Raw genomic sequence first — 25,586 nt, forward strand, 5'->3', positions numbered from 1 at the left:
CCAAGTCATGTGTACAAGCATGGTTTTATAAGAACAGAATTCAAGAGAACAGCTAACCACCAGGGCAGGCCCACTCATGAGGCAATGTGAGGTGATTGTTTCAGGCACCAGGATCCACTGGGGCAGCAAATCCCAATGTTGATATTTCTTCCCCCCTTGTTCCTGATGTAGATCTTCCCACACCCCTTCTTCCCTGGCGGGGAGAAGAGGAGCCATTTTGGGTTCCGCTTCAGGTGCCAAAATGTCTTGGGCCAGCCCTGCTAACCCCACATTTCTTTCCTCAAAAAGCCCACCCACATCCAGCCAGCACAGGAACCCATGCATATACTGTCACTTTGATTTAAAAAAGCAACCAATAAATTAATTTATAAATAAAACAAACAAAATGCAAACATTGCACTAGTATCTTGCACACTGCTCAGTCTGGTGGATATTATTTCTGATCTAATTTTCTGAATCCAGAAGATCAGAGGCATTATTTTGTGTAAATATGGGTGAAGTTGAGTGTGAACATTAGAATGAACTCTAAAAAATGAAGGTCCAGGCTCCAAGCTGAGTCTTAAGACAGCAGAGGCAACAGTATTCAAGGGCTAGGCCAGGAGCATAATGCCACCCCTGAAGTCATGAGCCTCATAACCATGGGCACCCAAAATAAAATTTAATTCTTAAACTGCGCAAGTCTACCGTAGACCAAGAACAGGAAACAAGGACAGGCTGATAGGGGCACCCACACTTTCCTTCCTGAGCAATTCCAACTGCATCTCTCTCAAATTCCACAGAACCACCAGAGGAGCAGGCATGTCTCTGGATGTCTGACACACAGAAGGTAGGAATGACATAGATTTCTGGGGCTAGCCATATTTGGGTTTTTGGTGTTCTGAACAGCAAATAACAGGACCGGCCCTACCATTAGGCAGACTGGGAGGGAGTGGGGGGGGCACCCCACATTTGTTTCTCCTCAGCCTCCTGATCATACCCTTCTGTTGGAGCTGTGTTTGCAATTTGGTCTGTCCTGAGCCCCCAGAACTAGCTTGTAGCTCTCAGGTACAGTGCAGGATACTAACCCATTGCCAGATTCAATCACTAGTCCAGCTGACTTCTAAACATGGAATGTGGGGTGTATATTATTGGACTTTGCTCCAGGCAGCAAATTGTATTGAGCCAGAGTTCCTGGGGCTGATGAGCAGCATGGGAGCAATAGCACCAGCAAAAAAGATTCCCTAGCACTCAGCACAAAGGGATACTAAACTCTGCAAAGCCCTAAAGGACCTACCCAGAAGTAGGATGTCAAGGGGTTGTGTAGGAAGGAGGGCTGGAATATAGTTTGTGGGATGAGGTGGAAGGCTAAGGATGTAAGCAGACAGAAGATACCTTTGAGAAGGACATCTAGGTCCCGCAATGGATCAGGTGACTCCCTTTTGAATCCTTGGGATTTGCAGATTCCTTAGAATGTCAGCCATTGAGGGTGTGGTGTTGCACACAGGGGTAAATGGTGCCCTTATTGAATAGCTGATCCTGTCATCTTTCCCTTGGGACAGCACTGCCACATGTCTGAGTGTTCTCCAAGATGCAAACTTAGGGGATTCCTGAAGGGGTTCCAAGAACAGCTGACACAGGCAGGATTAATTCGACCTGTGGATCTTTTCTTTGCTTTGCAGATGTGGGAAAATGGCACGTACCCCCCTGGCGAGAACTTTCCTAACCATTCAGCCTCTTTGCAGTGTGCTGCTGAAGCCCAGTTCCAGCACCTGCTCCTGCCCATCACGTACAGCCTGGTTTGCGCCCTGAGCTTGGCCTCCAACACTGTAGCCTTGTGGAGCAGCTGGGCAACCCGGGCCCAGGCACCCCCAATCATGATTTTCACCTACAACCTCATTGTCATTGACCTGCTGTTTGCCCTGTCACTGCCATTACAGGCTGTGTACCATGCCAGGCACAATGACTGGCCCTTTGGCGAAGGCCTGTGCAAGGCCACCAACGCCCTCTTTCTGGCCAACATGTTCAGCTGCACACTTTTCCTGGCCTGCATTTGCCTGGAACGCTACCTGGCCGTCATCCACCCCATTCTCTACCTGCGCCTGCGGTGGCCCCTCTACCGTGTGCTGATCTCTATGGCTATCTGGTCTGTGGTTGGGATCGGGCTGCTGACCCTCTTCTCCAAGAGCACCGTGACCCATCGCTTCCCCAACGGGAATACAGCCTGCATGGAGCACTTCCCAGCTCGTGTCTGGAGCGGAGGCCTGGCCGCCATGGTTCTGGCCTCCTCAGTGCTGGGCTTCTTCCTGCCTTTCCTCACCATCATCATCTGCTCCATCATGATTGCCCGGCGCATCGTGAACCTGAGCCATGGCTCAGCCCAAGCTTCTTTGCTGCGGAGGAACCCACTGCACACCCTCCTGATGGTGACCACCCTGCTCACCGTCTGCTTCCTGCCCTTCCATATCATCCACATCCTGCACACACTGGGGCGGATTGGGGTCCTGTCCGCTCCCCGGCTGCTGCACTTCACTTGTTCAGCCCAGCGGGCTGCCATGGCCCTGGCTAGCATCAACAGTGCTCTTGACCCTCTGGTGTACTACTTCAACATGAAGCCTGCCAACTGGAGGCTGCCCTGCTGTGGCACAAGCAGCCAGAACCTTGTGGATTCAGGCAATCTTGCGGGAGAGGGCCTCAGGAGCATGAGCTAGCTGGAGGTCCTACCTAGGATCCACAGCATTGTCTGACTTCTAGTGGAGTGCTCAACACCAGCACCATCAGATTGCCTTTTGAAGAACATCAACTACTAGAATGGCCTCCTGGTTTGAATAAGGCAAAAGGATAGAATAATCTTAATGACAAGACACCCTAAGCTGGTTGGGTTTGGGGGGGTGGGGGGGTTTCAGTGGCAGATGGTATGCCTGTAATTTGGATGTGTCTGTTCCAAGCCAAGTTATGGGGGAATGAGTTAGAATATTAGCAGAGTTCAAAGACTGAATCAGGTTTGTAGCCAGAGAGACAATCCAAAGGCAATGGAAGCAGGAACAGTTCTAGAAAGAAGTGCAAGCAGACTGGGAGCCCAGACAGCGGTGTAATTTGGGAAGCAATGCAGAAGTGTGCTTGTTGAAGAGATAAAGGGTAAAAGAGGTGTTTGGCAGGCAGGAATCAGAAATCAGGGGAAGGAATAATAATAATAATAATAATAATAATAATAATAATAATAATAGTTATTATTACTTATACCCTGCCTAACAGAATATTAAAAACACGATAAAACATCAAACATCAATAACTTTCCTAAACAGGGCTGCCTTCAGATGAAACAGCATGTAATGGAGTTCATCAGGACCTTGCAATATTTGTTTGGCTAAGTGGGATAAATTCCTGCTCAAAATCAGGAGGACCTGAGGTAGAGATAGGTAAGCCCTTCCAAGGCTGGTCTGGAAATTATATTGAGGTACAATTTGCTGGATGTCCACTGGGACATGAAGAACCTTAGGGCAATCCTTAATCCCTGGGCACTGCTGTACATATGTGGTACAGTACATTCAAAGAAGCTGGGAGCCACAGGAAATCACTCACCCCATGGTACCCAGCTTTCCTTGACACACTGTAAACAAGTAGCAACAACTTGGCTCTCAGAAACCACTGTGGTATACCTGGCCCAAATGGAACCCCCACCTCTGCAACCCATAGGGCTTTTCCTGCCTGTGTTAAAACTCCCAAGTTAGAAAACTTCTAAGTTTTCTATGTGATTACTGTGAATAGATCTACAGTACTATGTTTTGCCAAAAGTTACTTAGGCTGTGATCCTGTATTCACTGAAGAGTAAGCCCCCTTGAAATTAATGGACTTAGTGTTTGGTAGACAGTTTTAAGATTGTACCATCAGGGTAGGAATTGGGGATTGAGCAAATGAACCTGATGACTCTGGATGTTTCTTGAATCAACAGTTCACCTGCAGCTCTGTTATGAGTAGGGGTTGGCAGATTTCGTGTAAGAAGAAGAAGAAGAAGAAGAGTTTGGATTTGATATCCCGCTTTTCACTACCCGAAGGAGTCTCAAAGCGGCTAACATTCTCCTTTCCCTTCCTCCCCCACAACAAACACTCTGTGAGGTGAGTGGGGCTGAGAGACTTCAGAGAAGTGTGACTAGCCCAAGGTCACCCAGCAGCTGCATGTGGAGGAGTGGAGACACGAACCCGGTTCCCCAGATTACGAGTATACCACTCTTAACCACTACACCACACTGGTGAGAAACAGCAGATTTGAAGCTGGGGTTACAGAGACAGAGGGAGTCGTGGCCTGGCAAACACCAGAAACTCTCTGATGTGGATGGGGAAACTGCTTCCTTATGTGAGTGCCTGTTTGTCTCCACTTATGCGCCACTTTTGTATTAGTAAATAAAGCAAATATTACAAAGACAATAAAAGATTCCAGTGCTTTCTGCGTGGCTCTGGGGGCTTCTCACTGCTTCGGAAAGTGGGGAGATGATAATGATACCAACAGGAGCCCCAAAGACACAGCCCTACTTTGAACCTGCATACTACCACTTCCACTTTTGCATGTGCCCTCTTTACCTCTTGTTTTGCACACAAAATAGTCTGTCTTTCATTCATTCATTCATTCATTCTCACCTTGCCATACATAACACCTCAAAGGCCACAGTTCTGAACAGGTATACCTGCAAAACAAACTAAAGATCCTGTGTGCAATTACTGAGAAGTAAATTCCACTGTTAGATAAATACAGAATTACAATTGCTTCAATAGAAAAATAATTAAGTGGACTGCCCAGAACATCAGCATTTTTAAAGTGGCTCATTGGAGGAAGGGGAAAGTATGGGAACCACTGAACAAGAAAAATGAAAGACAATAAACTCCTTCACAGCAAAGGAAACATGCCATATAATTTAAACTTTTTTTAAAAAAAAAAAAAGAAAAAGCTTGCCTCCCATTCTGTACAGGCCATGGGGGTGATTAATCTCATGATTAGCAGCAGTGATGCTCTAAGGAGGCTCCTGCACCCTTGCACGCTCCATGATAGACAGTTATACAATAGATGATGGTGTCCCTACTTAGAAGTAAGCCTCAGTGAGTTTAATGGGTCATTCTGTATGTTTTTATAAGGTTATCTCCAAGCATCACCTCATTCCCTGGGACAAATACTTTCAAAACAAATATGCAGCTCTAGCCAGATTGAGTAAATAATGAAGAATCACCCACAACAATAATCAGAAAGCTCACAGCTTTCAAGTCACTACAGATTTTGCCTGGGCAGGGCAAAAGGAAGGATCAAAGGATCACATGTTCCTGACTATGTAGGCCTACCCTTGAAATATGCTGGATGAAGCTGGCTGTTTTGCTGAGTTACAAAACCAGACGGTCAGTTGGAGAGCAATACCCCAGTGGGAAGATGTTGCTGCTGCAAACAAAGCATCTGTGATGTTTAGTGGAAAGAGCTCAGAGGCTGGAGCCCTTGCCGACTGATTGCAGCACCACTGTTTGTATCCAAAATAGCTGCAGCCAGAGTAAACCTGTCAAACCTGTCCTCATTGCACTGCTTATTTTGTATTAAGGGCCCATCAAGTCCGACAGGTAACTAAAAGCCCATTATGCTTGGAAGATGGGGAAGTATGGCGAGTTCCTGTTCTTTCCCCCAAAATGTAGCCCCAACCTGTGCCCCACTCCCCACAAAATGCTCACTATACCTACAAAAGCAGGATGTGAATGAAAGATCACCACAACAAACAAGCATCTATTGAGCATCTTTTATATGAAAAGGCCAATCAACCTCTAGTATCCTCAATAATGCTCAGTTCTCACCAACAAGCCCTGTACATGTTACTTTGGAGAGATTTGGAGACATGCAAAGATTGCAAGAGAGAGAGGCTCTTGCTATTCAAGTAGGGGTTTAAGAAGGACTGAAGAATGTCCCCAAATGCTCTTTTAATGGGTTCAGGGCAATCCCTCTTTGCCTTCCTGATGCAACATCACCAACTGGTACTGCTCTTCTTTTAATAGATATTCTATTATATATGGTACTTTTGTATTCATGAGTTTGGCCAAACTGCGGGAGGCAGTGGAGGATAGGCGTGCCTGGCGTGCTCTGGTCCATGGGGTCACGAAGAGTCGGACACGACTGAACGACTCAACAACAACAACAACAACAACAACAACAACAACAACTTTTGTATTTAATTGTTCTTGTAAACCGCTTCGGGATTCCTTCTGGACTAAACTAATTAGCTACAGAGGAGGAAACACATTCAGGCATTATATGGCTAGATGGGGTAATGGCGAAGGAGAGAGTGAGCCAGATAAAATCTTTGGCAAACGTAACTTCCTCAGTGATGTCCCCTTCAGTAACTGAAATTTCAGCAGACCCACTTGCAAGCTCTCCTTTGCAATACTGTAGTATGTTTTTCTCCACCACCACCCCTAGGAAAAAATGCAATCAACTAACATTCTCACAATACTTGACATCTGGTTTTTGTGCTGGCTGAAGAGATGTTGTGGACACAGAAAACAGACACATGGGTCCTTTTGGGGAGTCCAACCATTTTTTAAATTTCTGGCTCCCAGCCCCATCCTTCTATTTTAGTCTAGTCTAGTGTTTGTTTCCATGCTGCAATCCCTACACTGCTCATTAAATCCCACCTAAAGACCTTTGCTTTGAGCTGCATCGATCTGTGGCTGTTTGCTTTGCCTGAAGCAAAGGAACAAAGATCACCATTTTGCCCTTCCCCAGGCACCGCCATGACATCCCTGCTGCTGCTGCTGCCGATCTTTGTGGTTCTTATTCCAGGGCAACCATTCCGGGTGAGACTCCTGGGGCATCCATTTAACACCCATTTGATTTCTCTTTCCTCCCCACCCCCTGGCTTTTTGCTTAGGTCTCCCTCCTAGGCCCATGATAATTTATTCCCAAAATCTCATTCCCATTTCAACATTTCTACAGCTTGCCCAACAAGAGTGATAATACATTTCTCCCCGTGTCCCTATTTTCCAGGGACAGTCCCAAATTTACAGAGGCCACCGCAGTTTCTGATTTGATCTCATAATGTCCCACTTTTCCTTAAAGGTAAAGGTAAAGGTACCTCTGACCATTAGGTCCAGTCGCAGACGACTGTGGGGTTGCGGCGCTCATCTTGTTCTATAGGCCAAGGGAGCCAGTGTTTGTCTGCAGACAGCTTCCGGGTCATGTGGCCAGCATGACTAAGCCGCTTCTGGCAAACCAGAGCAGCGCACGGAAATGCCGTTTACCTTCCCGCCGGAGCGGTATACCTGTTTATCTACTTGCACTTTGACGTGCTTTCGAACTGCTAGGTGGGCAGCAGCTGTGACCGAACGGGAGCTCACCCTGTTGCGGGGATTCAAATCGCTGACCTTCTGATCAGCAAGCCCTAGGCTCTGTGTGGTAGATCACAGTGCCACCCGCGGCCCCACTTCTCCTTAGGTTTCATCAGAGAAATGCTGGAGGGTATGGTAGGGTGTCCCTATTTTCATCGGCAAAATGTTGGAGGGTATGGAGTTATCCAACACCGGAGCCATCAGAAGGCAGTTCTGTATAGGGAAGTTTTAAAAAAAATAAAATCTAATGTTGTATTATGTTTTTATATATGTTGGAAGCCACCCAGAGTGGCTGGGGCAACTCAGTCAGATGGATGGGGGTATAAATAGTAAAATGATGATGGAACAGGACATCCCAATTTTCATCAGAGAAATGTTGGAGGGTATGTGAGGGCCAGCAGCAAGGAAGCGAAGCAGGAGGTAGTCTTGGTTGGTGAACTATTCAGGGCGAGATAGGCTTCAGGAAGGGCCCAGAGTCATGGAGGCCGATGTGCAGTGCTAGCGCACCACTACCACCTCAAATCCATCCTAATATTTTGGGCCTAGCCCTTGTGAGTTGCCACTGTCTGGACTGAGATGCAAAGGCTTAGGCAACTCAAGCACAGTGTGAGGAAGGAACCGTGATGCCTGATTCATTTCAGTGGCTTTTCTGGTGTATTGCTTTATTACGCAATGAGTACATAGCTGTTTCTCAATTGTTCCGGGGAACCCCAAATGCCCACCGGGGAGGAACTCTGCTTCCTCAGCACTCAGACCATTGTATCTTGTTGAGTGGGATATGTGGTTCACCCAGCCACTGCTTGAAGTCAATTTGCGAAACCATGGGAGCTCTGTGGGTTAGTGGCAAGCAACACATTCCATTCCATTCCCAATGCCTGCGCAAAAAGATGTGAAAGATTTTAAGAGCTTCATGTTTATTTTTCTGGCTTTAGAGGACAAGCAGTCCCCCTTTACTGCTCCCAAGGGAGACCCAGTGTAGCCGTGGTGGGAGAGGGAAATCTCCCCTACGTCCCCCCCCCTAAAATCTGGAAAACTTGTGCAAGGCTGCTCCCTCCCTCACAGAACTGCCTCAGCCATTTTTGCACTACCCTCTCCCCCAAAAATGTATTTATAGGGTATGTGTTTCCTTCTGCACAGGAAACATGTCTATTCTGCCATTTAAAACAGAAAGCAGCTGACAAGCCATCTTTCAGGGTTGCTGCAGCCCCCCCCCCCAATCTCACACATGCTTTATGGTGCATACTCATAAGAGTGAGAGGGCTCCCACTCACTCCTGTCATCCCTGCTGTGGGCTGTGTGTGTATCAATACATCAGGGTAACCAATGCTGATTCCATCTTCCACCATTCCTAGCGAGTGTGGCAAATGATCAGGGGTGCTGGGAATTGTACCTGAAAGCAACATGGTGACAACCCAAATGTATACATTATGTAAGAATAGAAGCCATTCCTTTTGCCTTCATTCCCATTCTTCCTTCAAGTTACCATTTCGTCACGGGTCTCGGCCCTCAGCTGGAAGGAAGAGGAAATTTCCTACCACCTTGTAATATTACAATTGGCTGTGCAGGAGTTTTTAATTCCCTCCCTGACCCTCTCTCACACACTCAACTTTTATACCTCCAGTTTACAGGCATCCCTAAGGATTTTAAAGACACATTTTACTTACGATATTTGCTAAGGCATGACAGCTGCTAAAACAATGACACAATCAGTCAAAACACGTTGGGGGGAAAATGCAGAATAAGTATGAAAATTAGGGCTTCATTTGAATTGATTAACTGATTAAATAATTTTTTAAAATAAAACGAATTATTTTCTAAGCACAAGTACTTATAAAAGCTGCATATGGCAAGCACCCCACCTTTCATACACAGGAGGACATACCTTTCCTAAGACGATGCTTCGTACAAAACACATCAGTATAATCTAAAAACAAAAAAGTGGAAGCTTTTGGCTTCAGAGCTATGATTCATATATAAAAATAGGCTATAAACACTTAGCTGGGTTTAAGTTGCACTGACCTCTGGGGCTTACTTCTGAATAGACCTATGAAGCACTGCATCCAAAATTATGGTGAATAAACAGAGATTTCTTTAATCAGATGACTGCTCTGATTAAACAAACAAAAATTACAAATCACAAATAAAATTCATTAAAAGGGTAGCCTGCCTTTCACATTATCCCTTTATAATTTAGAGATGTTGTAGAATGGAAAAGGACAGATATTTTATAAATTATTTATATTACTTTTAAAAATGGTCTAAAAGCTTTTAAGGATGCATATGCTATGCAGAATATATGTATATGTAGAACAGAAAGGCTCACTCGAGCCTTCTGGAGCCAGTTGAATGCAAGCCCCAAATGGGCCTTTGAGGTGTTTTATGTCCCTAGAACAGAAAATGGTAAGTTTAAACTATGCTGCAACACATCCGTTTTCTTTTCTGGGTAGGATCCGCATGGCCCGCCGTTTAGGAGGATGCATGAAGGTGAGTTTCAACTCTGTGCTTGTGCCAGTGAAAGGAACAGTAGCCACAACATGAACTATACCTTCCAAGCCCATTCAAAATATTTCCTGCTCCCAAGAATTGTGGGAACTTTAGTATGTTAAGGACACTTAGTGGTTGTAGCTCTGTGAGATCCCAGGATTATTTTTATGCACTGCTATTTCTCTTTAAAAATGTTAGGGGTATTCTCATTTTGACTCAAGAAAATTACCATTTTATAGTTAAATTGGGGAAAATAAATACAGTAAATGGACAAAAGTACAAAGATTCACAAACTGTTTAGGGGTATGCGTCTCCCTGCATCCCCCCAGAAAAAGCACTGTTTTTATGTGTTTTGAATGTGCTGTAAAAGTATGCTGTGTACAGAGTCTAGGATTCCAATATTGGGATCCTACGGTCCTACCCAGATCACCAAAGAAAGGAGGCATTATCCCCTTTCTCCCTGCCTTTGCACTTAAGTAGTGCAATAGTCTTCCACCTTGCAATAGAAGTGAAGGAATGGGAGGCTGGTTTCGGGATTAATAACCATAACTGGGATGGAAGAGAATTGGTTACAGTATTTCCCTGCAACAGAAGTGTTCATTTGAGGAATGAAGCCTAGAGTCCATGGCACAATTGCATGGTAAGTGTAGGTGTCTTCTATTAGTTTAGTAGGCACATTGATGTGACCAGAAGCAGGGGTAACTCCTGCCAGATGGTCAGGCAGGACAAAGGTGTGATTTGCCAGCATTTATATTATTGCACACCACCTCAGTCTCCAAGTGGTGCCAGAGCCCAGGGATCCCAGGGATCGTGTTTCCTTTTGGGAGTGAGGCACAGCAGGGAGAGTGCTGTCTTTATGATACATGGTTTATTTACATATATATACAACCTGAGGCTACAATGGAGGGGGTTCATAGCATTAACATCAAAAAGGGTCTTTTTTCTCCCATAGCCACAGCCTTGGATTCAAACAGAAAGCAAACATGATTCTCAAGCATTCCTCTGACTTTCTCTCCAACTTATGCTTTACCTCTCAGTCACATCGCTGCAAAACTCAGCCTTTGGCCACCTTGCCATCTTGCACAGAGATGCTTTTCCTTTGTTCTCTTAATAGTCCACCCAGGCAATCGCCTCAACACAGGACGTTAGCCTGGCTTATAATTTAACACTTGCTGGTTCCAGGGGTTAGAAGGGTCTCAGCTCCCCCCATCCAAACTCATAACAATATTTCTGAGCCTGTATCCTCAGTGGAAGCAGCCCATTTATTTTTGCCTTGCAGAGACAGCACTCAGTGAGCACGTACCCTGCCATTTCCCTTTCCGCTTCCAACGCGAAATGCACCATTCTTGCATCCAGAGTCATTCCATATTCCATAAGCACTGGTAAGCTTCTCTTCTTCACGAGAAAGAGTCGTATGGGGAGTACAAACAGTAGAACACGCTAGGGAAACGGGGATGGCGGACTGTGAGGTGGTATGTGGGAAAGGCATGATGGCCTGCAGCTTCCCGCTTTGGATTAGGCCCAGCTTCTAGGTTTTCCTTCCATGACTCAAAACATTTCTCTGTCAGGTGCGCCACCACAGAGAACTACGACCGAGATGGGGAATGGAGGTACTGTGGGAAAGAGGAGAGGCCAAGAGGTGAGTCGGTAGGGGGAAGTGGGAATGAAAGAATCCGTTCAAACCACAGCAGGCTGTGAGGGGAGAAGCTTCACCAGGGTATGCAAGCCCCCTCCCCATTCCCTGGTTGTTGAGCCTAAGGTGATGCTGGTCCTCAAGAAAGGAAGAAATAAATTTGTACAGCCTCCAGTGGTGCCAGTCTTTACAACCAGCAGCATGCAGCACCCAAGCCTTACTCCAACATCCACATAGCCCACAAGTTGAAAAGCTCAGGCCCACTGGCCAAACACAAAATTATCCTTAGCCCTCAGGGCTCTTCCTGGGCTAAGCCAAACCTGCTCTCCTTAAGTCAAACCCCTCACAATCCCTCCTTCCATGTTTTTGCCCGGCTTAAATGTGCCCTTGAACTCCGAGAACGCCTCTTGCTTGTCTGGATGGAGGATAGAGAGGGGTGTGTGAATGTGTGTAGAAAGCAACCTACTATACTAAGGGCAAAATTCATTTGTTCCTTCCAGCCCCTTTACCCACTCACCACTGGCGTGTGACCTTCACAGAATCACAGAATTGTAGAATTGGCAGGGACCCTGAGGATCATCTAGTTCAACCCTCTGAAGAGAACATAACTCTTGGGCTGAAAAAAATTCTGTATCCCCGACATAGCCCAAAACCTGAGACTTCCAGCCATGACTGACTATTGGATTTATTGATTTTTTGGCAGGACACTGTGACCCTAACCCATGCCAGAATGGTGGGGACTGTGAAGCTAGGCGAATTGGATTCCATTGTATCTGTGCAGCTGGCTTCCATGGGAAACACTGTGAGAAAGGTATCTGAGGCTGGTTCCTGGAACTATAGACCCTCCTTAGCACATGGAGACCTGGCCTTGAATATCTGCCCTCTCTCCCCAGTACCCTGGCCAACTTAAAAACGTCTTTTCTCTGGGGCTGGTGGACCTCCAGAACCTCACAGGGTTAGGTTGGGTAGCTTTTTTTACTCCTGGTACATAAAAACTCAGTATGGAGATTATTGAGGACCATGACATCGTATTGGCACATAAGGTGACCTGGCTGTTTTCACACCCCATGAGATACAATATGAATCAACCTTTGCCAACTTGATGCCCTTCAGATGTTTTGAACCACAGCTCCTATCAGTCCCAGCCAACTGTGCTCTGGTCCATAACACCCCATCACTTTACTTTGCAGAAGACTGCTTTGGAACTAAAGGACTGCTGCACATTGGCAGGAAGGACACCTGGGTGCGGCACCGGCCTACTGGACCAGAGGAGTGCCATTGCGCAAGGAAGAAGCTTGTCTGCAAGCCCATGCATGGAAAGGGTCAGAGCTGAGCAGAAGCTGACATAAAGTGGGGATAGATGGGTGGGTGGGGCAAAACCAGGCAGACAGGTGGGATAAGACTACCCTGTGTGGTCACTACCTTGCCTGGGCTTCATTTGAAATAACTATCAACAAAGGTAATAGTTTCTAATTCACTTCCCTGACAAAGACAGACAACACAAAGTCTCATCACTGAGTATCACTCATTATATCATATCTAGATTTCTGATATTTCACTGGATAAAATTAAGCATTGCACACAAGTGCATGTAACAAATCTTCAGTAATTAAAAACCAAACGAAACCAGAAAAGCTGCTTGTGGAAACTGATTTGGAGTGGAGGGGGTGTGTGTGTGTTGCAGGGAGATGCACAAACCTTTCTTTGCCTGCCTGTTATTTTTCTGTTCCAGGGGCTCCGGGAGCACCTTTTCCTTTAGAAAAATAAAAAAAAGGTGCTAGCATTTTGTTACATGCATCTGTATGTAATGTTTAGTTAGGTCCTTGGTATCCCAGTGATGCTGCATCTAAAAGGTTTGAGACAAAGTCTTTTCATGCCCACCCTTGGTGGCAGCCACTGTAATTCTAAAATGATTAGAACTCCTATAATCTTTTGAACCTCATCAAAACAAAATATAAACTCCTCCAAGCAGGTATCTTTGTATCGTTTTAATGAGGGTTCTTACTCCAATATCCTCATCATCCCTGTAATATAGTAATGGTACATGAGGTTGGATCCAGTCTATGTTAGAGTGCATTCCTATATATGCCTACACAGATGTAAGTTTCATTGATTTCCAGTGAGGCTTACTCCCAGGAATGTTGGTACAGGATTGCAACCTTGGCTGAACTTAGGTTCCATTGAAATCAATAGAATGAGTGATGTTTGACTATTTGCCAATGGATTTCAATGGGAACTAAGTTCAACTAACATGTTCTGGCTTCAACCCATAAAGATCATAGTCCTGCATTTTAAGCCCAACACAATACAGTATGTATTATTTTAATCAGAACACAATTTTAAAGAAATCATAACACATTAGAGCCATGGCTCACAGAGAATTTAAAACCAGAGACTGTTTTCAATGCAAGACTTGAGTCTGAGGGCTCATCCATGCTTCCTCTTGCTTCCCTCCCACCAAAATTCCACCCTTTAGAAAAACATGTTCCCTCCTGCCTCTGTGACTGTAAAAGCTGCTTGATATTCATATCTCTATCACTGAATCCTTTCACAGCTTGGAGATAAGCAGTGTCTCATGCTAACCTCTGCAGATGAAACAACTTTTAAAGGCATGGAGAGGCCAGTCATTAGACCTGGAACATTAAAACTAAAACAAATGTGTCGTATGGATGGCCCAAACCAAAGCCAACTCCCATGCACCTGGAATTAGGGAGAATGGCTTCTGGGGACCCAGCAATGCTGGTGCCTGCATTATAGGTGGTGGACTTGTCTCATAATGCACAAGGCAAAGTTGAAAGATGGGCATAGAGAGGTAATCTTGTCATGACAGAGCACACGGAATGAAGCTGTCACACTGTATATGGAACGAGGAGAGATAGGGTTATTCCTTAGTTGATGGGTCAGCAGGTTAAAAAACATCATAGTAGGGAAGGCTGTTAAGCAGATACTAGATTGATGGAGTCTCAACTGCACTGTTAATTCTTGAGCCAGACCTTGCTCTCAGTTGTCTCTGAGGGTCAATAGCTCATTGGCAGAGCATGTGCTTTGTACGCAGAGTGTTCCAGGTTCAATCCCTGGCGTTAGGGAATCAGATAGTCTCTGATATAAAAGATCCCTGCTAGACTGGTGCTGCTGCCAGTCAGAGCAGAGTAAGACAATATTGGGCTACATGGGGCAAAACAGTCTGACCTCATACAAGGCAACTTCCTGTGATCTCTATCACTTTCTCTGACCCACAGCATGCGCAACAAACCCTTGTATGAATGGAGGCCGCTGTCTAGAAGTGAAGCACAACTTGGTGTGCAGCTGCCCTGAAGGGTTTTCTGGGCCACTGTGTGATATAGGTATGTATCTATTTTTAAAATATTTAAGAATCACACTTATAAATCCTACAGTTGTAAGTGGTTTACAACAGAATAAAATGCACCATGAATACCGTATTAAAAATAGTAAAGTAGTAAAATATATCAATTTGCATGTATGCATATTTAAAACTGCCCAACTTTGAAAACCAGTGTTGGCTTATGAAATAGAAAATGGGAAAATAAAAATAAAAAGATGTACACCACGTAAAGTTACTTCAATCACATACTTAATGTCCTATTCTTCAATTCTGAACATTGTACGTGGCCCTTAACTGAAACATAGATTCCTCACCCCAGATGCAATAGCGAGAAGGGGCTGTTCTCTTTGGAGAGGGTAGACAGGGGAATAAAAATATTACCTTATTCAAGGCCTAACCTTTTTTTCCAAAGCACCTGAGGGTCCCTGGTCTTTTTATTCCCTAGAACACACTCAGACCTGCTACAGAGAGAATGGGCAGCTATACCGAGGCATGGCCCACTACACTGTCTCAGGGGCACCGTGCCTGCCCTGGGACTCTCCACTCTTGTTAAATGAGTACTCCAGCAGCATGAACAACGCATCCATCTTTGGCCTGGGGCCACATGCCTTTTGCAGGTGAGATATGTTTTTAGCATGGGAAATGGGGATGCTTGCCACAGAACACAGGAAATGTTAGTGAGAGGCAGCGCCAGTTCTACCAATTGACAAAGTAAGGCAGCTGCCTCAGGCAGCAGATGTTGGGGGGGGGGTGAGTCAGGCATGTGATTGAAGGACAGAGTAGTCTGTGCCACACACAGTCTGCCCTGTGCCTCCTACACTATGCTGAACCCCTCAGGTGCAGCAGAAGGTACTGTCCTGTTGTAAGCGCTGAAGTATAATTCAGCAGCTGTGATTCCAGATGGCTTTTGGAAGTGGGAGAGGAGCACCATATTGGCTTTTGCCTCAGGCAGCAAAATGCCTTGGTCTGGCACTAGTTCAAAGGGCATCTGGGGGAAAGTGTCCAGGTATGGGAAGGGACACAACTAACACCCAAGGAGTAGAGCAGATGAAAGAAAAATGAAATGCCAGGGGGTGAGGTGAGGTGAGGTAAAGAAATGCAGCTGTCACATGGACAGGGGACAGATGGAGGGGGTACACACAATAAAGTTGTTGTTGTTGTTAAAGCAAGGTTGCTGAGCATTGCCCTTGCTTAAGAGAGGACTGGGCCTTTTCTTTGTGCAGAAACCCAGACGGTGACAGCCACCCATGGTGTTATGTGCTGCGCAATATGCAGCTCAGCTGGGAATTCTGCAATATCACCAGCTGCCATCCCCAATATACAGGTGAGGCATACCATTCACTCTGGAAGAAATGGCGTGTGTGGCTGAACCTGACATGAATGAGAGGTAAACTGTTTTCTCCCCAGGTATCACAGCACCAGTACCGCCTCTGGCACCTTTGGAAACAGAGCCAATGGCTCCGAAGAAGCCCGAGAGCATCAGGCCAACAACTGGACCAACCCAAACTGTCCCCACCCCAGCTCCAGTGTGTGGGCTGCGCTTTCCCAAGACCACCACCTCCTCACGCAGTCGTATAGTGAGAGGCATGGTGGCACTTCGTGGCTCCCACCCCTACATGGCTGCCATCTACATAGGGGATCAGTTCTGTGGAGGAAGCCTCATTGCTTCCTGCTGGGTTCTGACAGCTGCACACTGCCTAGAGTTCAGGTAAGTCTTACCATCCATCCCAAAGGCCATTGACACTGGGCTGCATCCAGGCTACTTGAACATAGTGCACTATGCCTTGACCGTAATAAAGATTTTACCTTAATAGTGCACTATGAAATCAGTGAAAGTTAGGTTGTGGCTAGCTTGCCCCACTGAGGTACATTAGGCCAGAGTTTGGAATGACGGTAGAAATCCTTATCAGCTTGATGGAGATGACAGGCATGTTAATTTATTGATGGTCACTCGTTAAAGCTCTCTCCCCCCACTGTATCCCATGTTATGAGGCCCAATCCTATGCCTGTTCAATGAGACATGTCTCACTAAGTTCAGTGTGATATACTACCAAGTTAGTGTGCATAGGATTGTTGGGAAACTTGCGTCCCTCCACATGTTGTTTGACCACCACTCTCATCCTTCCTGGCCGTTGGACATGCTGGCTGGGGCTGATAGGAATTGGGAGTCCAACAACATCTGGAGAAAACCATATTGGCTACACCAAAATCTGGAGAATCCTGTTCTGAGCCATGAAAGACTCTGCTGACCACAGATCTTGTACCATAGGCCAGATGTTTCCAAGATTTCAGTGGTGCTGGGCCAGACCCAATACAACAGAAGCACAGATGGCTCCGTGAAGTTCCAAGTACAGAATTATCTACTGCATGAGCATTATTCAGAGATCACCAAAGGCCATGACATTGGTGAGAGCCTCTTTTTTATGTCCTGCACCCCCTCACCACCACAATGTAGCCAGACTTGCCTGAGCTCTCGTTGGCCACAACAACCGGTCCAATCTCCTCTGCCCAAGTTGCTCATGAAACATTTTGGGGGCTCTATATGGCATTCAACCTCACCAAGACCCACCCAGAAGAGCCCCTAGTTAGTCTTTCCAGACTTGTGTTCAAGGACATGAACTGCAAGGCCTTAATCTGGTGCTGGGGGACCTGAGGCCCTCCAAATGTTGGACTCCATCTCCCATCATCCCTGACAATTGGCTGGAGCTGGTGGGAGTTGGGAGGCCAGCAATATTTGAAATGCCACAGGTTGACCATTTCGGCCATGATCCATGCCATGCTGCCCCAGGAGGGAGTGGGAAATATGATATTGGATTATGGTAAGCCAGATGTCTGCTCACCTGCCTTGTTGGTGGGAGTCTTCATTCTAAGTCTCTGTTCCCAGCCCCAGTCCAGAGTCCATCAAGGAAGACAAGGCTTTCATCTACTCCTCTCTGCCTACCTGTCTGCCCGCCCTCCCCTGCAAGCCTCATCCCTGAGCCCCCATTCTAACCTGCTCTCTTGTACTCTCCCCAGCACTGGTGCGATTGAAAGAGAAGGCGCCAGGACACTGTGCTGAGTTGTCACACTCCATCTTGCCCGTGTGCCTACCAAATTCAACAGAGACATTTGACACCAGCAAGCCATGCCAGATCGCAGGATGGGGACATATGTATGAAGGTGAGAAGGGAGTGATCAGATGAAGACATGAAGTTTAGGCAGGCCTTATTATCCTTCCCTTAAACATCCACGCCTGCTGGCTGGCCACCTTTTCCCACAGATAAGGAGGGCATGATGCTGTCTCATATTCTTCCCTGCCCCTCCCTTATCAGCCATTTCTGAAATCCCCACTCATGCTGGAGGAGTGTCGGGGTTTGGGTGCTGGAGCTCCTCGTGCACAAACTTGGACTGCTCATGCACGAGGTACCAGTAGCGGGGAAAGCGGCCAGCGTTCCGCGTGCTTTTGAGCACGGGCGCCGGCCAGGTCTCACAATCTGAAGGTTGAGTAAGCCGGGTGATGACTCCAAAGGTTCATGAGTTCTTAATTGCCTTTTAAAGAAGAGTGTTGCCTCGAGAAATAGAATATGCCCTGACTCTGAATAGATAGACCAACTTAAGAAAATTAAAAATTTTACTCTAAACCTTTTACTCCCTCTTTTACCCCAAAGAAAGACAGACACCGGTTATATCTTTAGTGGCCTTGGCGGAACCCGCGTAGGCTCGTCCCCTAAGCTAAGTTCTCCTAAGCTCAAAGTCCCTGCGCGCCCAATCTTCCGCGAGGCTAACTAAATAAACTAAAACCGAAATATCTTCCGCAAACCTAGCCCTAGGCTAAACCTAAATAAACCTAACTAAAGCTAAACCGAATGATCTTCCGCGATCTAACTCTAACTAAAGGAAAAACCCATCCAACCCATCCAGCCCGCTCCCAATACCCTTAAACTAGACCCTGACTTCAACTGAAAGAACTAAAGAAGAACGTCGACTAACCCAAACTGAACGTGCCTAAGCGGGGAGCCTCAGCCTTTTATTTAGGAACAAACGTGACATCATGATCAATGCCTCAACCAATAAAATCACTGTTGCTGCCCTCCAAAAAGGCGGGAAGCAAGTTTAACGCTCATTAATAACTTTGAACATGACCGGAACTATAAAATAAAGGCGGATTAATCTCATTGGTGAACCAAACCATTCATTCTTACTTTCGCTTTCGCTTTTGCGCGTAGCAATACTAAAAGTAGTTCCTGAAAACCTCATAAAACAAACAACTAAATGTGGATCCTATAGCGGATCCGTGTAGCGTATTCCGACAGAGGAGGATAAACAAGGTGCCAGATGGTGCCTGCAATTCCTTAGCATCTTTTCCATCTTGATCTACCATATTGAGCAGGGTTTTTTTCACTGATCAGCAAAGGCAGCCCACAGATAAACTCTTCCGTTCAAGAGGGATTGTTTGGGATTGGCAGCAGACTCATGAGGTCTCAGGATGCCCAGTTTTCTCAATGGCCACAAGGCTAAACTTGGGTTGTGCATTTGGATGGATTGGTTCACTGGGGTCCTCTTTCCCTGCAGGAGCCGACAAACTCTCTGTGTACCTGCAGGAAGCAGATATGCCTATCATTCCTCATGAGCAGTGTTGTTCCGAAGAGGTCCATGGGACCCAGATTGCAAAAGGCATGTTGTGTGCTGGGTACATGGATGGAAGAGCTGATGCTTGTCAGGTGAGCCTATTTTGAATTACCGGCAGCACAGGTAGATCTCTGGCACACAGAACAGAGCAGGCTTTGTGGTAGAGACAATCATTCATGTTTGCAAATTCGTTCATTTATTGCATTTATATCCCACCCATAGGAGCCAACCCCATAAAATATTTGCCATTCAAAAGGTGTGCGTGCGAAGCATCATGTGATCGATTATGCAGGGTGGGGCTTGTACCCCTGATCCCACCTTTTTCTCCAAGGTGCCTCCAAGGTGGCATACATCAGAAGGCAGATACTGGCCCATTAGGCTAGGAGCAAGCGTGAAGGCTAAAACCTTGAATTTATGTTCTGTTCCTCCTACCCCCATGCTCTTCCTATGCTCTGCTATTAATCTCTGTACCTTCCCTGTATGAAGTACCAGGGGCATTCGTAACAAGAACAGTCTCCCTTGGAAGGTGGTGGACTCTCCTTTCTTGGAGATTTTTAAGCAGAGAATGAATGGTCATCTGTCACAGATGTTTCAGCTGAGATTCCTGCATTGCAACAGTTGGACGGATGAGCCTTGTGGTCCCTCCTCTACAATTCTATGATTCTATTATTCTAAGTGTTGATCTCAATAACAAAACGTGAAGTGGGAAGGGGATGGGTTTGATTCTGGCCTCTGCTTATGTATTCACACCCCTGCTTTCTGTGTTGCAGGGAGATTCTGGTGGACCCCTGGTGTGTGATGAGCAAGGCAAGGCCACCCTGCATGGCATCATCAGCTGGGGCACAGGCTGTGCGCTGGAGAACAAGCCTGGGGTTTATACCAGTGTCACTCACTATCTTGACTGGATCAAAAACCACATGCATTAGCAAGCCTGAGATGGCAGTTTCAAAAAGCCAAAACCTATGCGGCTGCCTTTTGCGGGGGTGGATGGGGGTACAGTGTCTTTCTCTGCAGCTATTGATCTGCTCTGTGTATGTGTGTTAGCACGTGTGTATGTGTGTGTGCAATTCTGCTAGACTAGACAGTGAGTATTTCAGAGAAGTCAGATATGTCTGTGTCATTTACACACCATAAAATAAACCAAATTTCCAACAAAGGAAAATTGTCAATTGTCCAATATTGGCACTATCATTTCTGAGGAAACGCTACCTGGGATTTTAGTGCTACCTGACATTGATTGGTCCAGCTGATTGCCCCTCACCTCCACTAGTGCTCTTTGTCTTGCCTTCTCCCCTGAACATCTCACATTTCTCCTCCTCACTTCCGTCTTCCTCACAGAACACTGGCATGTTTCTCCTACCCCCGCAGTACAGCCCATATTCTTCAGCTCCAGACAACACCCTCTGCATCATTCTTGAGGGGATAAAGAGCCTGAGCAGGTGTGGTTTTGAATGCTCACAGACCTATGGAAGCTGTTGTCCCCTGGCCAAGCCCATGGTCACTCAAAACTGGCTCTCAGCAGAAAAGCTTCTAGGAAAGGAGTCCAAGATCACAGGCCTAATTTGAGCATGTTAGTATCTTGTGCATGCTCCCCCAAGAGGAACAAATAAACAAAAATGTGTTTATGTGGTGGTGGTACTGGAGTGGTATAGAAGATTTATTAATTTCTGAACACCAGAGGGCAGCCCATGTCCACACTATCTCCAGTAAGAGACTCCAGAGCATGGACGGCAAATTTGCATTGGCTGAGACTAAGAAACTCATTGAACATAATTTTTATCACCACTTTATGACATACACTAGGTAAGAAAGCCCAGAGATTGGTGGGATGACATGCAAGGGCATGCCCAGCCTACCAGGATTCAAGCAGCATAGAAATGGGGACACAGTGACAGAGACCAGCTAGAAAAAGAAACCTGCAAGTGCTATGTGCACGATGCAGAAGAACCAAAGAGTTTGTTGTTGTTGTTGTTGTTTAGTCGTTTAGTCATGTCCGACTCTTCATGACCACATGGACCAGAGCACGCCAGGCACTCCTGTCTTCCACTGCCTCCCGCATTTTGGTCAGACTCATGTTAGTAGCTTCAAGAACACTGTCTGACCATCTCATCCTCTGTCGTCCCCTTCTCCTTGTGCCCTCCATCTTTCCCAACATCATGGTCTTTTCCAGGGAGTCTTCTCTTCTCATGAGGTGGCCAAAGTATTGGAGCCTCAGCTTCAGTGAGCACTCAGGGCTGATTTCCTCCAGAATGGATAGGTTTGATCTTCTTGCAGTCCATGGGACTCTCAAGAGTCTCCTCCAGCACCATAATTCAAAAGCATCAATTCTTCGGCGATCAGCCTTCTTTATGGTGCTACAAGAGTTTGTTACAGAACTTATATTCTCAGAAGAAAGTACATAGTACACTGCACTGTGCCCTTTTCAACTACATGTTCATACCCTGGCAGAGAACCACAGCATTATACAGGGCATGGCAAAGCACATGTCAGGGCTCATCTCATCTCATAATTTTATTTGTATGCTGCCTTTCCATAGTTAAAAGCATGCTCAAGACGACTCACAACATGGAAAAAACCCACCTAATTACAAACATAACAAAAGTAGTTGTAAACAATAAAAAGTGCACTAACGAAGTTAAACAGTTTCCACAAAAATCGTAAGATCTAAAAAATTTCATTGTTGTTGGCATTCCTGTGTCTAAAATAAAAAATGAAGGTCAATGACAGCAACAACATCCCTCCACCTCACAAAACCCTCAAACAAAACCCCAGCCCAACAGTCTGTTTGGCAGACTCAGCTGTTGTAGCTGGGGTCAGTCAGGGCCCTCCCCTCTCAGGCCAGGTGCTAAAAGACCTGCAAGGCAAGGGCCAGGTCTTCCAGGACTCACAGCCAGGATGGGCTGGCTCATTCTCCTTAATGTAGGGATGTAAGACATGTAGCACTTCAGATGTTGCTGCACTACAAGTCTCTTCATCCTTGATCATGGGGATGCAAGCTGGGGCTGATGGGAGTTGGAGTCCATCAACATCTGGACAGTCACAGGTTCCTCATCCCTGACTTCATGTCTCCTTGAGAAATGTGTGTGTTACAAGGAACCAGGCTGCCAAGGGACCCATGTTTTACAAATAACTCTGTGTAAAAAATCACCATTAATTGAGGCTCATGTATTTCTTTGACACAACAGTAACTGAAAACTTACATTTCTGACTAGCAAATAATCCTAACCTATATGTACAAGATATGCCTGCATAATCTTCATGATGTTCACGCTTGTGATAGGACAGACCTCTGTTAACCAGCTCTGAATATATCTGTCCGTCAATCCCTGAACCTTTTAAACAGAAAGCCAGACTATGTGCCATAGAATTTGGGGTGCCAAGTCTTCAGGTTCTGCCTAAGGCATCCTAAATTCCTGCATTACAAGGAGTTGCACTAGACAAGCTCTACAATTCTGATTCTATGAAAACTCTATAAAGATGTGGCAGTGCTACTCTATGCTAGGACAGGCTATCCTGGGCTCGCCAACAAATCATATCAATATTGTGAAAGTGAAGTTCACACAGGGCCATCCCATCAAGGCAGCAGTCTGCTGTCTGTTGTCTAAACCTGTGGAGGAGGCCCAAAGTCTCTTTACAGACACAATTATAGGACAGTCTGTTTTCAACACCTTCCAAGGATCTGTCTGGCATTAAAATCAACTCAGCCGCTTTGACAGTACCTCTCCACCTGTGACTTTGTGGCTGTTTTCTCAGATTGCCCCCTGAATCCCTGGTACTGCCAGCATTATCCTGTGTGGCTCAAGGTACCCTAGGTGGAGTAGCTAGGAGACCACGAGCAGCCAGGGCTTACAATTTTGCACGTACTTTACTACTGAGCTGTAGTCCTCCTGCAAAGAGCTGAAAGCAGCATGAAAGATGCATCATTTTCCATGGATAGATCCACCCCACTCCTGTGTTGCTCCAATCAAACGGGCTTTAAAAACTGGGGGAAACTCTCCAGAACCTATTTTCAGGGGCAACAAATCAGCAGTAGCAACCCATTTTTCAAGCCACTTCCAACTCTTGGGTCAGGGTGGGGGCGGGAAACTGCAGCGTGCCTCCAGCCTCGATCAGTGTTCCTGAGCGCTGGAAATGTTACAGAGGAATGCTGGCTGCAGAGCCTATTCAGAGCCACAGGAAGAGAGTGGAGACCATCAAACCCGCTCCCCCACCCCTCACGAGCCTCTGCCAGACCACAGCTATGATGGATGTTTGGCCCAGCATCTCCTTGAGAACTGGTGCCTGATGGTTCTGGGCCTGGCTCCTTATCGCACAGCATCACTGGGCTTGGAAGCTAAAGGGAGTGCAGAAGTTTGGAGCTGGGCCCCGTGCCTTGTGGAATCCAGCTCCCATGGCGCCAACAGCTGTTTTTAGATGGGTGAAGGGTCAATGTTTCAAGTTTTTCTATTTTGAGCCACAAAGCTGGGGAAATTAGTCAGCCTCTGGCCTCTGCGTGTCTGAGCCAAGCAGTCCGGCCAGCCTGGCTCTCTCAGGATTGCTTAAGATTCCCATCCTAGCTCATGAGCAGATTCACCCTCCTCTGTCCCCTAATCCTCTCAGTGCCCCCTCTTCCCCCATCTCCAAGGCCTTAGTTGCAGCTTGGCTACATTCATCTGCTGAGCCAGGATGGAAATTTTCCACAAACAGGTTCCGTATCAGCTCAGCTCCTGATCCCTCAGGGTCCACACTTCTGCTGGTTCTGTGCCTAGAAAGCACGGGTCCAAGTAGTTTTCAGCTTCTCCTGTGCTTTCTAGTCATAGGTGTGAGCGGTTTTGCATTTGCCCCTCTGCTTCCCCCTCATAAACTGCTCTTTAGCTCTAAATCAGGGCAGAGAAAACCTGATTGATGTTTGCTCTGACTTGGCAGCAAACATCAGGTTTCCCCAGGGAAAGTGGAAATGTGGACGAGCCCTCAGTTCTGGGTTGCCTTTTGTCACACCTATAGAAATAGGGACATACTGCACCCGTGGCAAAGCTACTACAATAGGTGTACGGAACATTTGGCCTTCCAGATGTTGCTGCACTACAATTCCCATCAGCCCCAGCAAGCATGGTCAATGGCCAAGCATGATTAGTAACATCTGGGAGAGCAAAGTTTCCCCTCTGTACTACAGCCTGTCCCTTTGCACTTCCAGCAGCAAACAGGTTGCGCTCCCCTATATCCACCTTTGATGTTGCGCTCCCCTATATCCACCTTTGCGAACAGGTTGCGCTCCCCTATATCCACCTTTGATGTTAGAATTAACCTTCTGAAAAGAAGTTTTGCTCTGGACTTGACCTGCACCTCTCAGGTGGGCACCATTGCCATTCTAAGAGAATGAGGAAGGAGTTCGTGGTGAGTTCTGGAACCTCTTTTTCTAGGAAAATAACACTGCTTACTACAGTGCATTTTTATAAGTTATTTTCATCAATGCAAGCATTTTTGTTCACATATCACCCTGGTACATGCATTTCTTTATTACACTACTTGGCTAAAGAACAGCATTGCAAAATTTGGAGAAGTGTGAATTTTCTTCCGGTGTGTGAACTGTTTCAGAAAGTGCACGTCTGATAGTTTCACCTTTAAGTGCAAACTGAATTCAGTTTCTCCCCCATCCCAAATGGGGGCATTAAACTTTCAGAACTTTTAGAAACATAGGTCAGGGCTAGACTTGGGTCTTTCAAATTTCAGTAGCACCCTGTGTGAGGCCAGAATTCAGCACCCTTTGCCTCTCGCCTTCCTTTCTGCTCAATTCACTATGTCACATTTACGGTACCCTGCAGCACCCCCTAGGCACAGTGCCCAGGGCAGTGCAACCAGTCGCAGTCCCCTAAATCCACCTCTGCCTAGGACTGAAGTCCAAAGAAGAGCTCCGTTAGTGCAGTGAAAATTTCCTGTCTCCAGCTTTGAGATGGCAGGAAGGCTCAGCTCAGGACATCTTTTTCTCCAAACTGACACCTCTACAGGGAAATCGCAGAGAGTAAGGAGGGGGTGTGAGAATAACAAGAGGGTCAAGGGGCACCCAAGAAACATCCTGAGAACATATTGCTCTTCCTACCTCCTTGCACAATCATTAACTATACAGCTCCCTGGGGGCCCATCCCTCCATTCAGACATCAAAGCCATTTCCAGTCCTATTGTCCCCTAGGCCAGCTGGCTGCTGCTCAGAGATGC

The 25,586-nt window shown here is 46.4% G+C and overlaps 2 protein-coding genes across 2 annotated transcripts; both read left to right on the top strand.

Annotated features, from left to right (window-relative positions):
- The first annotated feature begins 1,658 nt into the window (after positions 1-1,658).
- On the top strand, positions 1,659-2,753 carry LOC117042308 (uracil nucleotide/cysteinyl leukotriene receptor-like). The gene has a single exon (XM_033141855.1). The coding sequence runs from the start codon at positions 1,659-1,661 to the stop codon at positions 2,685-2,687; it is 1,029 nt and encodes a 342-aa protein (XP_032997746.1). The 3' UTR covers positions 2,688-2,753.
- Positions 2,754-6,716: 3,963 nt separating this feature from the next.
- Positions 6,717-20,551, top strand: F12 (coagulation factor XII). The gene is made up of 14 exons (XM_033140475.1): positions 6,717-6,795; positions 9,774-9,810; positions 11,090-11,192; positions 11,379-11,449; positions 12,147-12,254; positions 12,634-12,765; positions 14,683-14,787; positions 15,232-15,403; positions 16,010-16,110; positions 16,194-16,494; positions 17,056-17,192; positions 17,802-17,945; positions 19,338-19,486; positions 20,165-20,551. The coding sequence occupies exons 1-14, from the start codon at positions 6,733-6,735 to the stop codon at positions 20,318-20,320; spliced, it is 1,779 nt and encodes a 592-aa protein (XP_032996366.1). The 5' UTR covers positions 6,717-6,732; the 3' UTR covers positions 20,321-20,551.
- Positions 20,552-25,586: the final 5,035 nt, after the last annotated feature.

This window comes from Lacerta agilis, chromosome 2 (genome assembly GCF_009819535.1).
Source record: "Lacerta agilis isolate rLacAgi1 chromosome 2, rLacAgi1.pri, whole genome shotgun sequence".
In the NCBI taxonomy this organism is placed as follows: Eukaryota; Metazoa; Chordata; class Lepidosauria; order Squamata; family Lacertidae; genus Lacerta; species Lacerta agilis.

Coding starts and splice junctions, on each gene's coding strand:
- LOC117042308 (XM_033141855.1), top strand. CDS start 1,659: ATGTGGGAAAATGGCACGTACCCCCCTGGCGAGAACTTTCCTAACCAT.
- F12 (XM_033140475.1), top strand. CDS start 6,733: ATGACATCCCTGCTGCTGCTGCTGCCGATCTTTGTGGTTCTTATTCCA. Junction 6,796..9,773: donor TTCCAGGGCAACCATTCCGG/GTGAGACTCCTG, acceptor TTTTCTGGGTAG/GATCCGCATGGCCCGCCGTT. Junction 11,193..11,378: donor TCCATATTCCATAAGCACTG/GTAAGCTTCTCT, acceptor TTTCTCTGTCAG/GTGCGCCACCACAGAGAACT.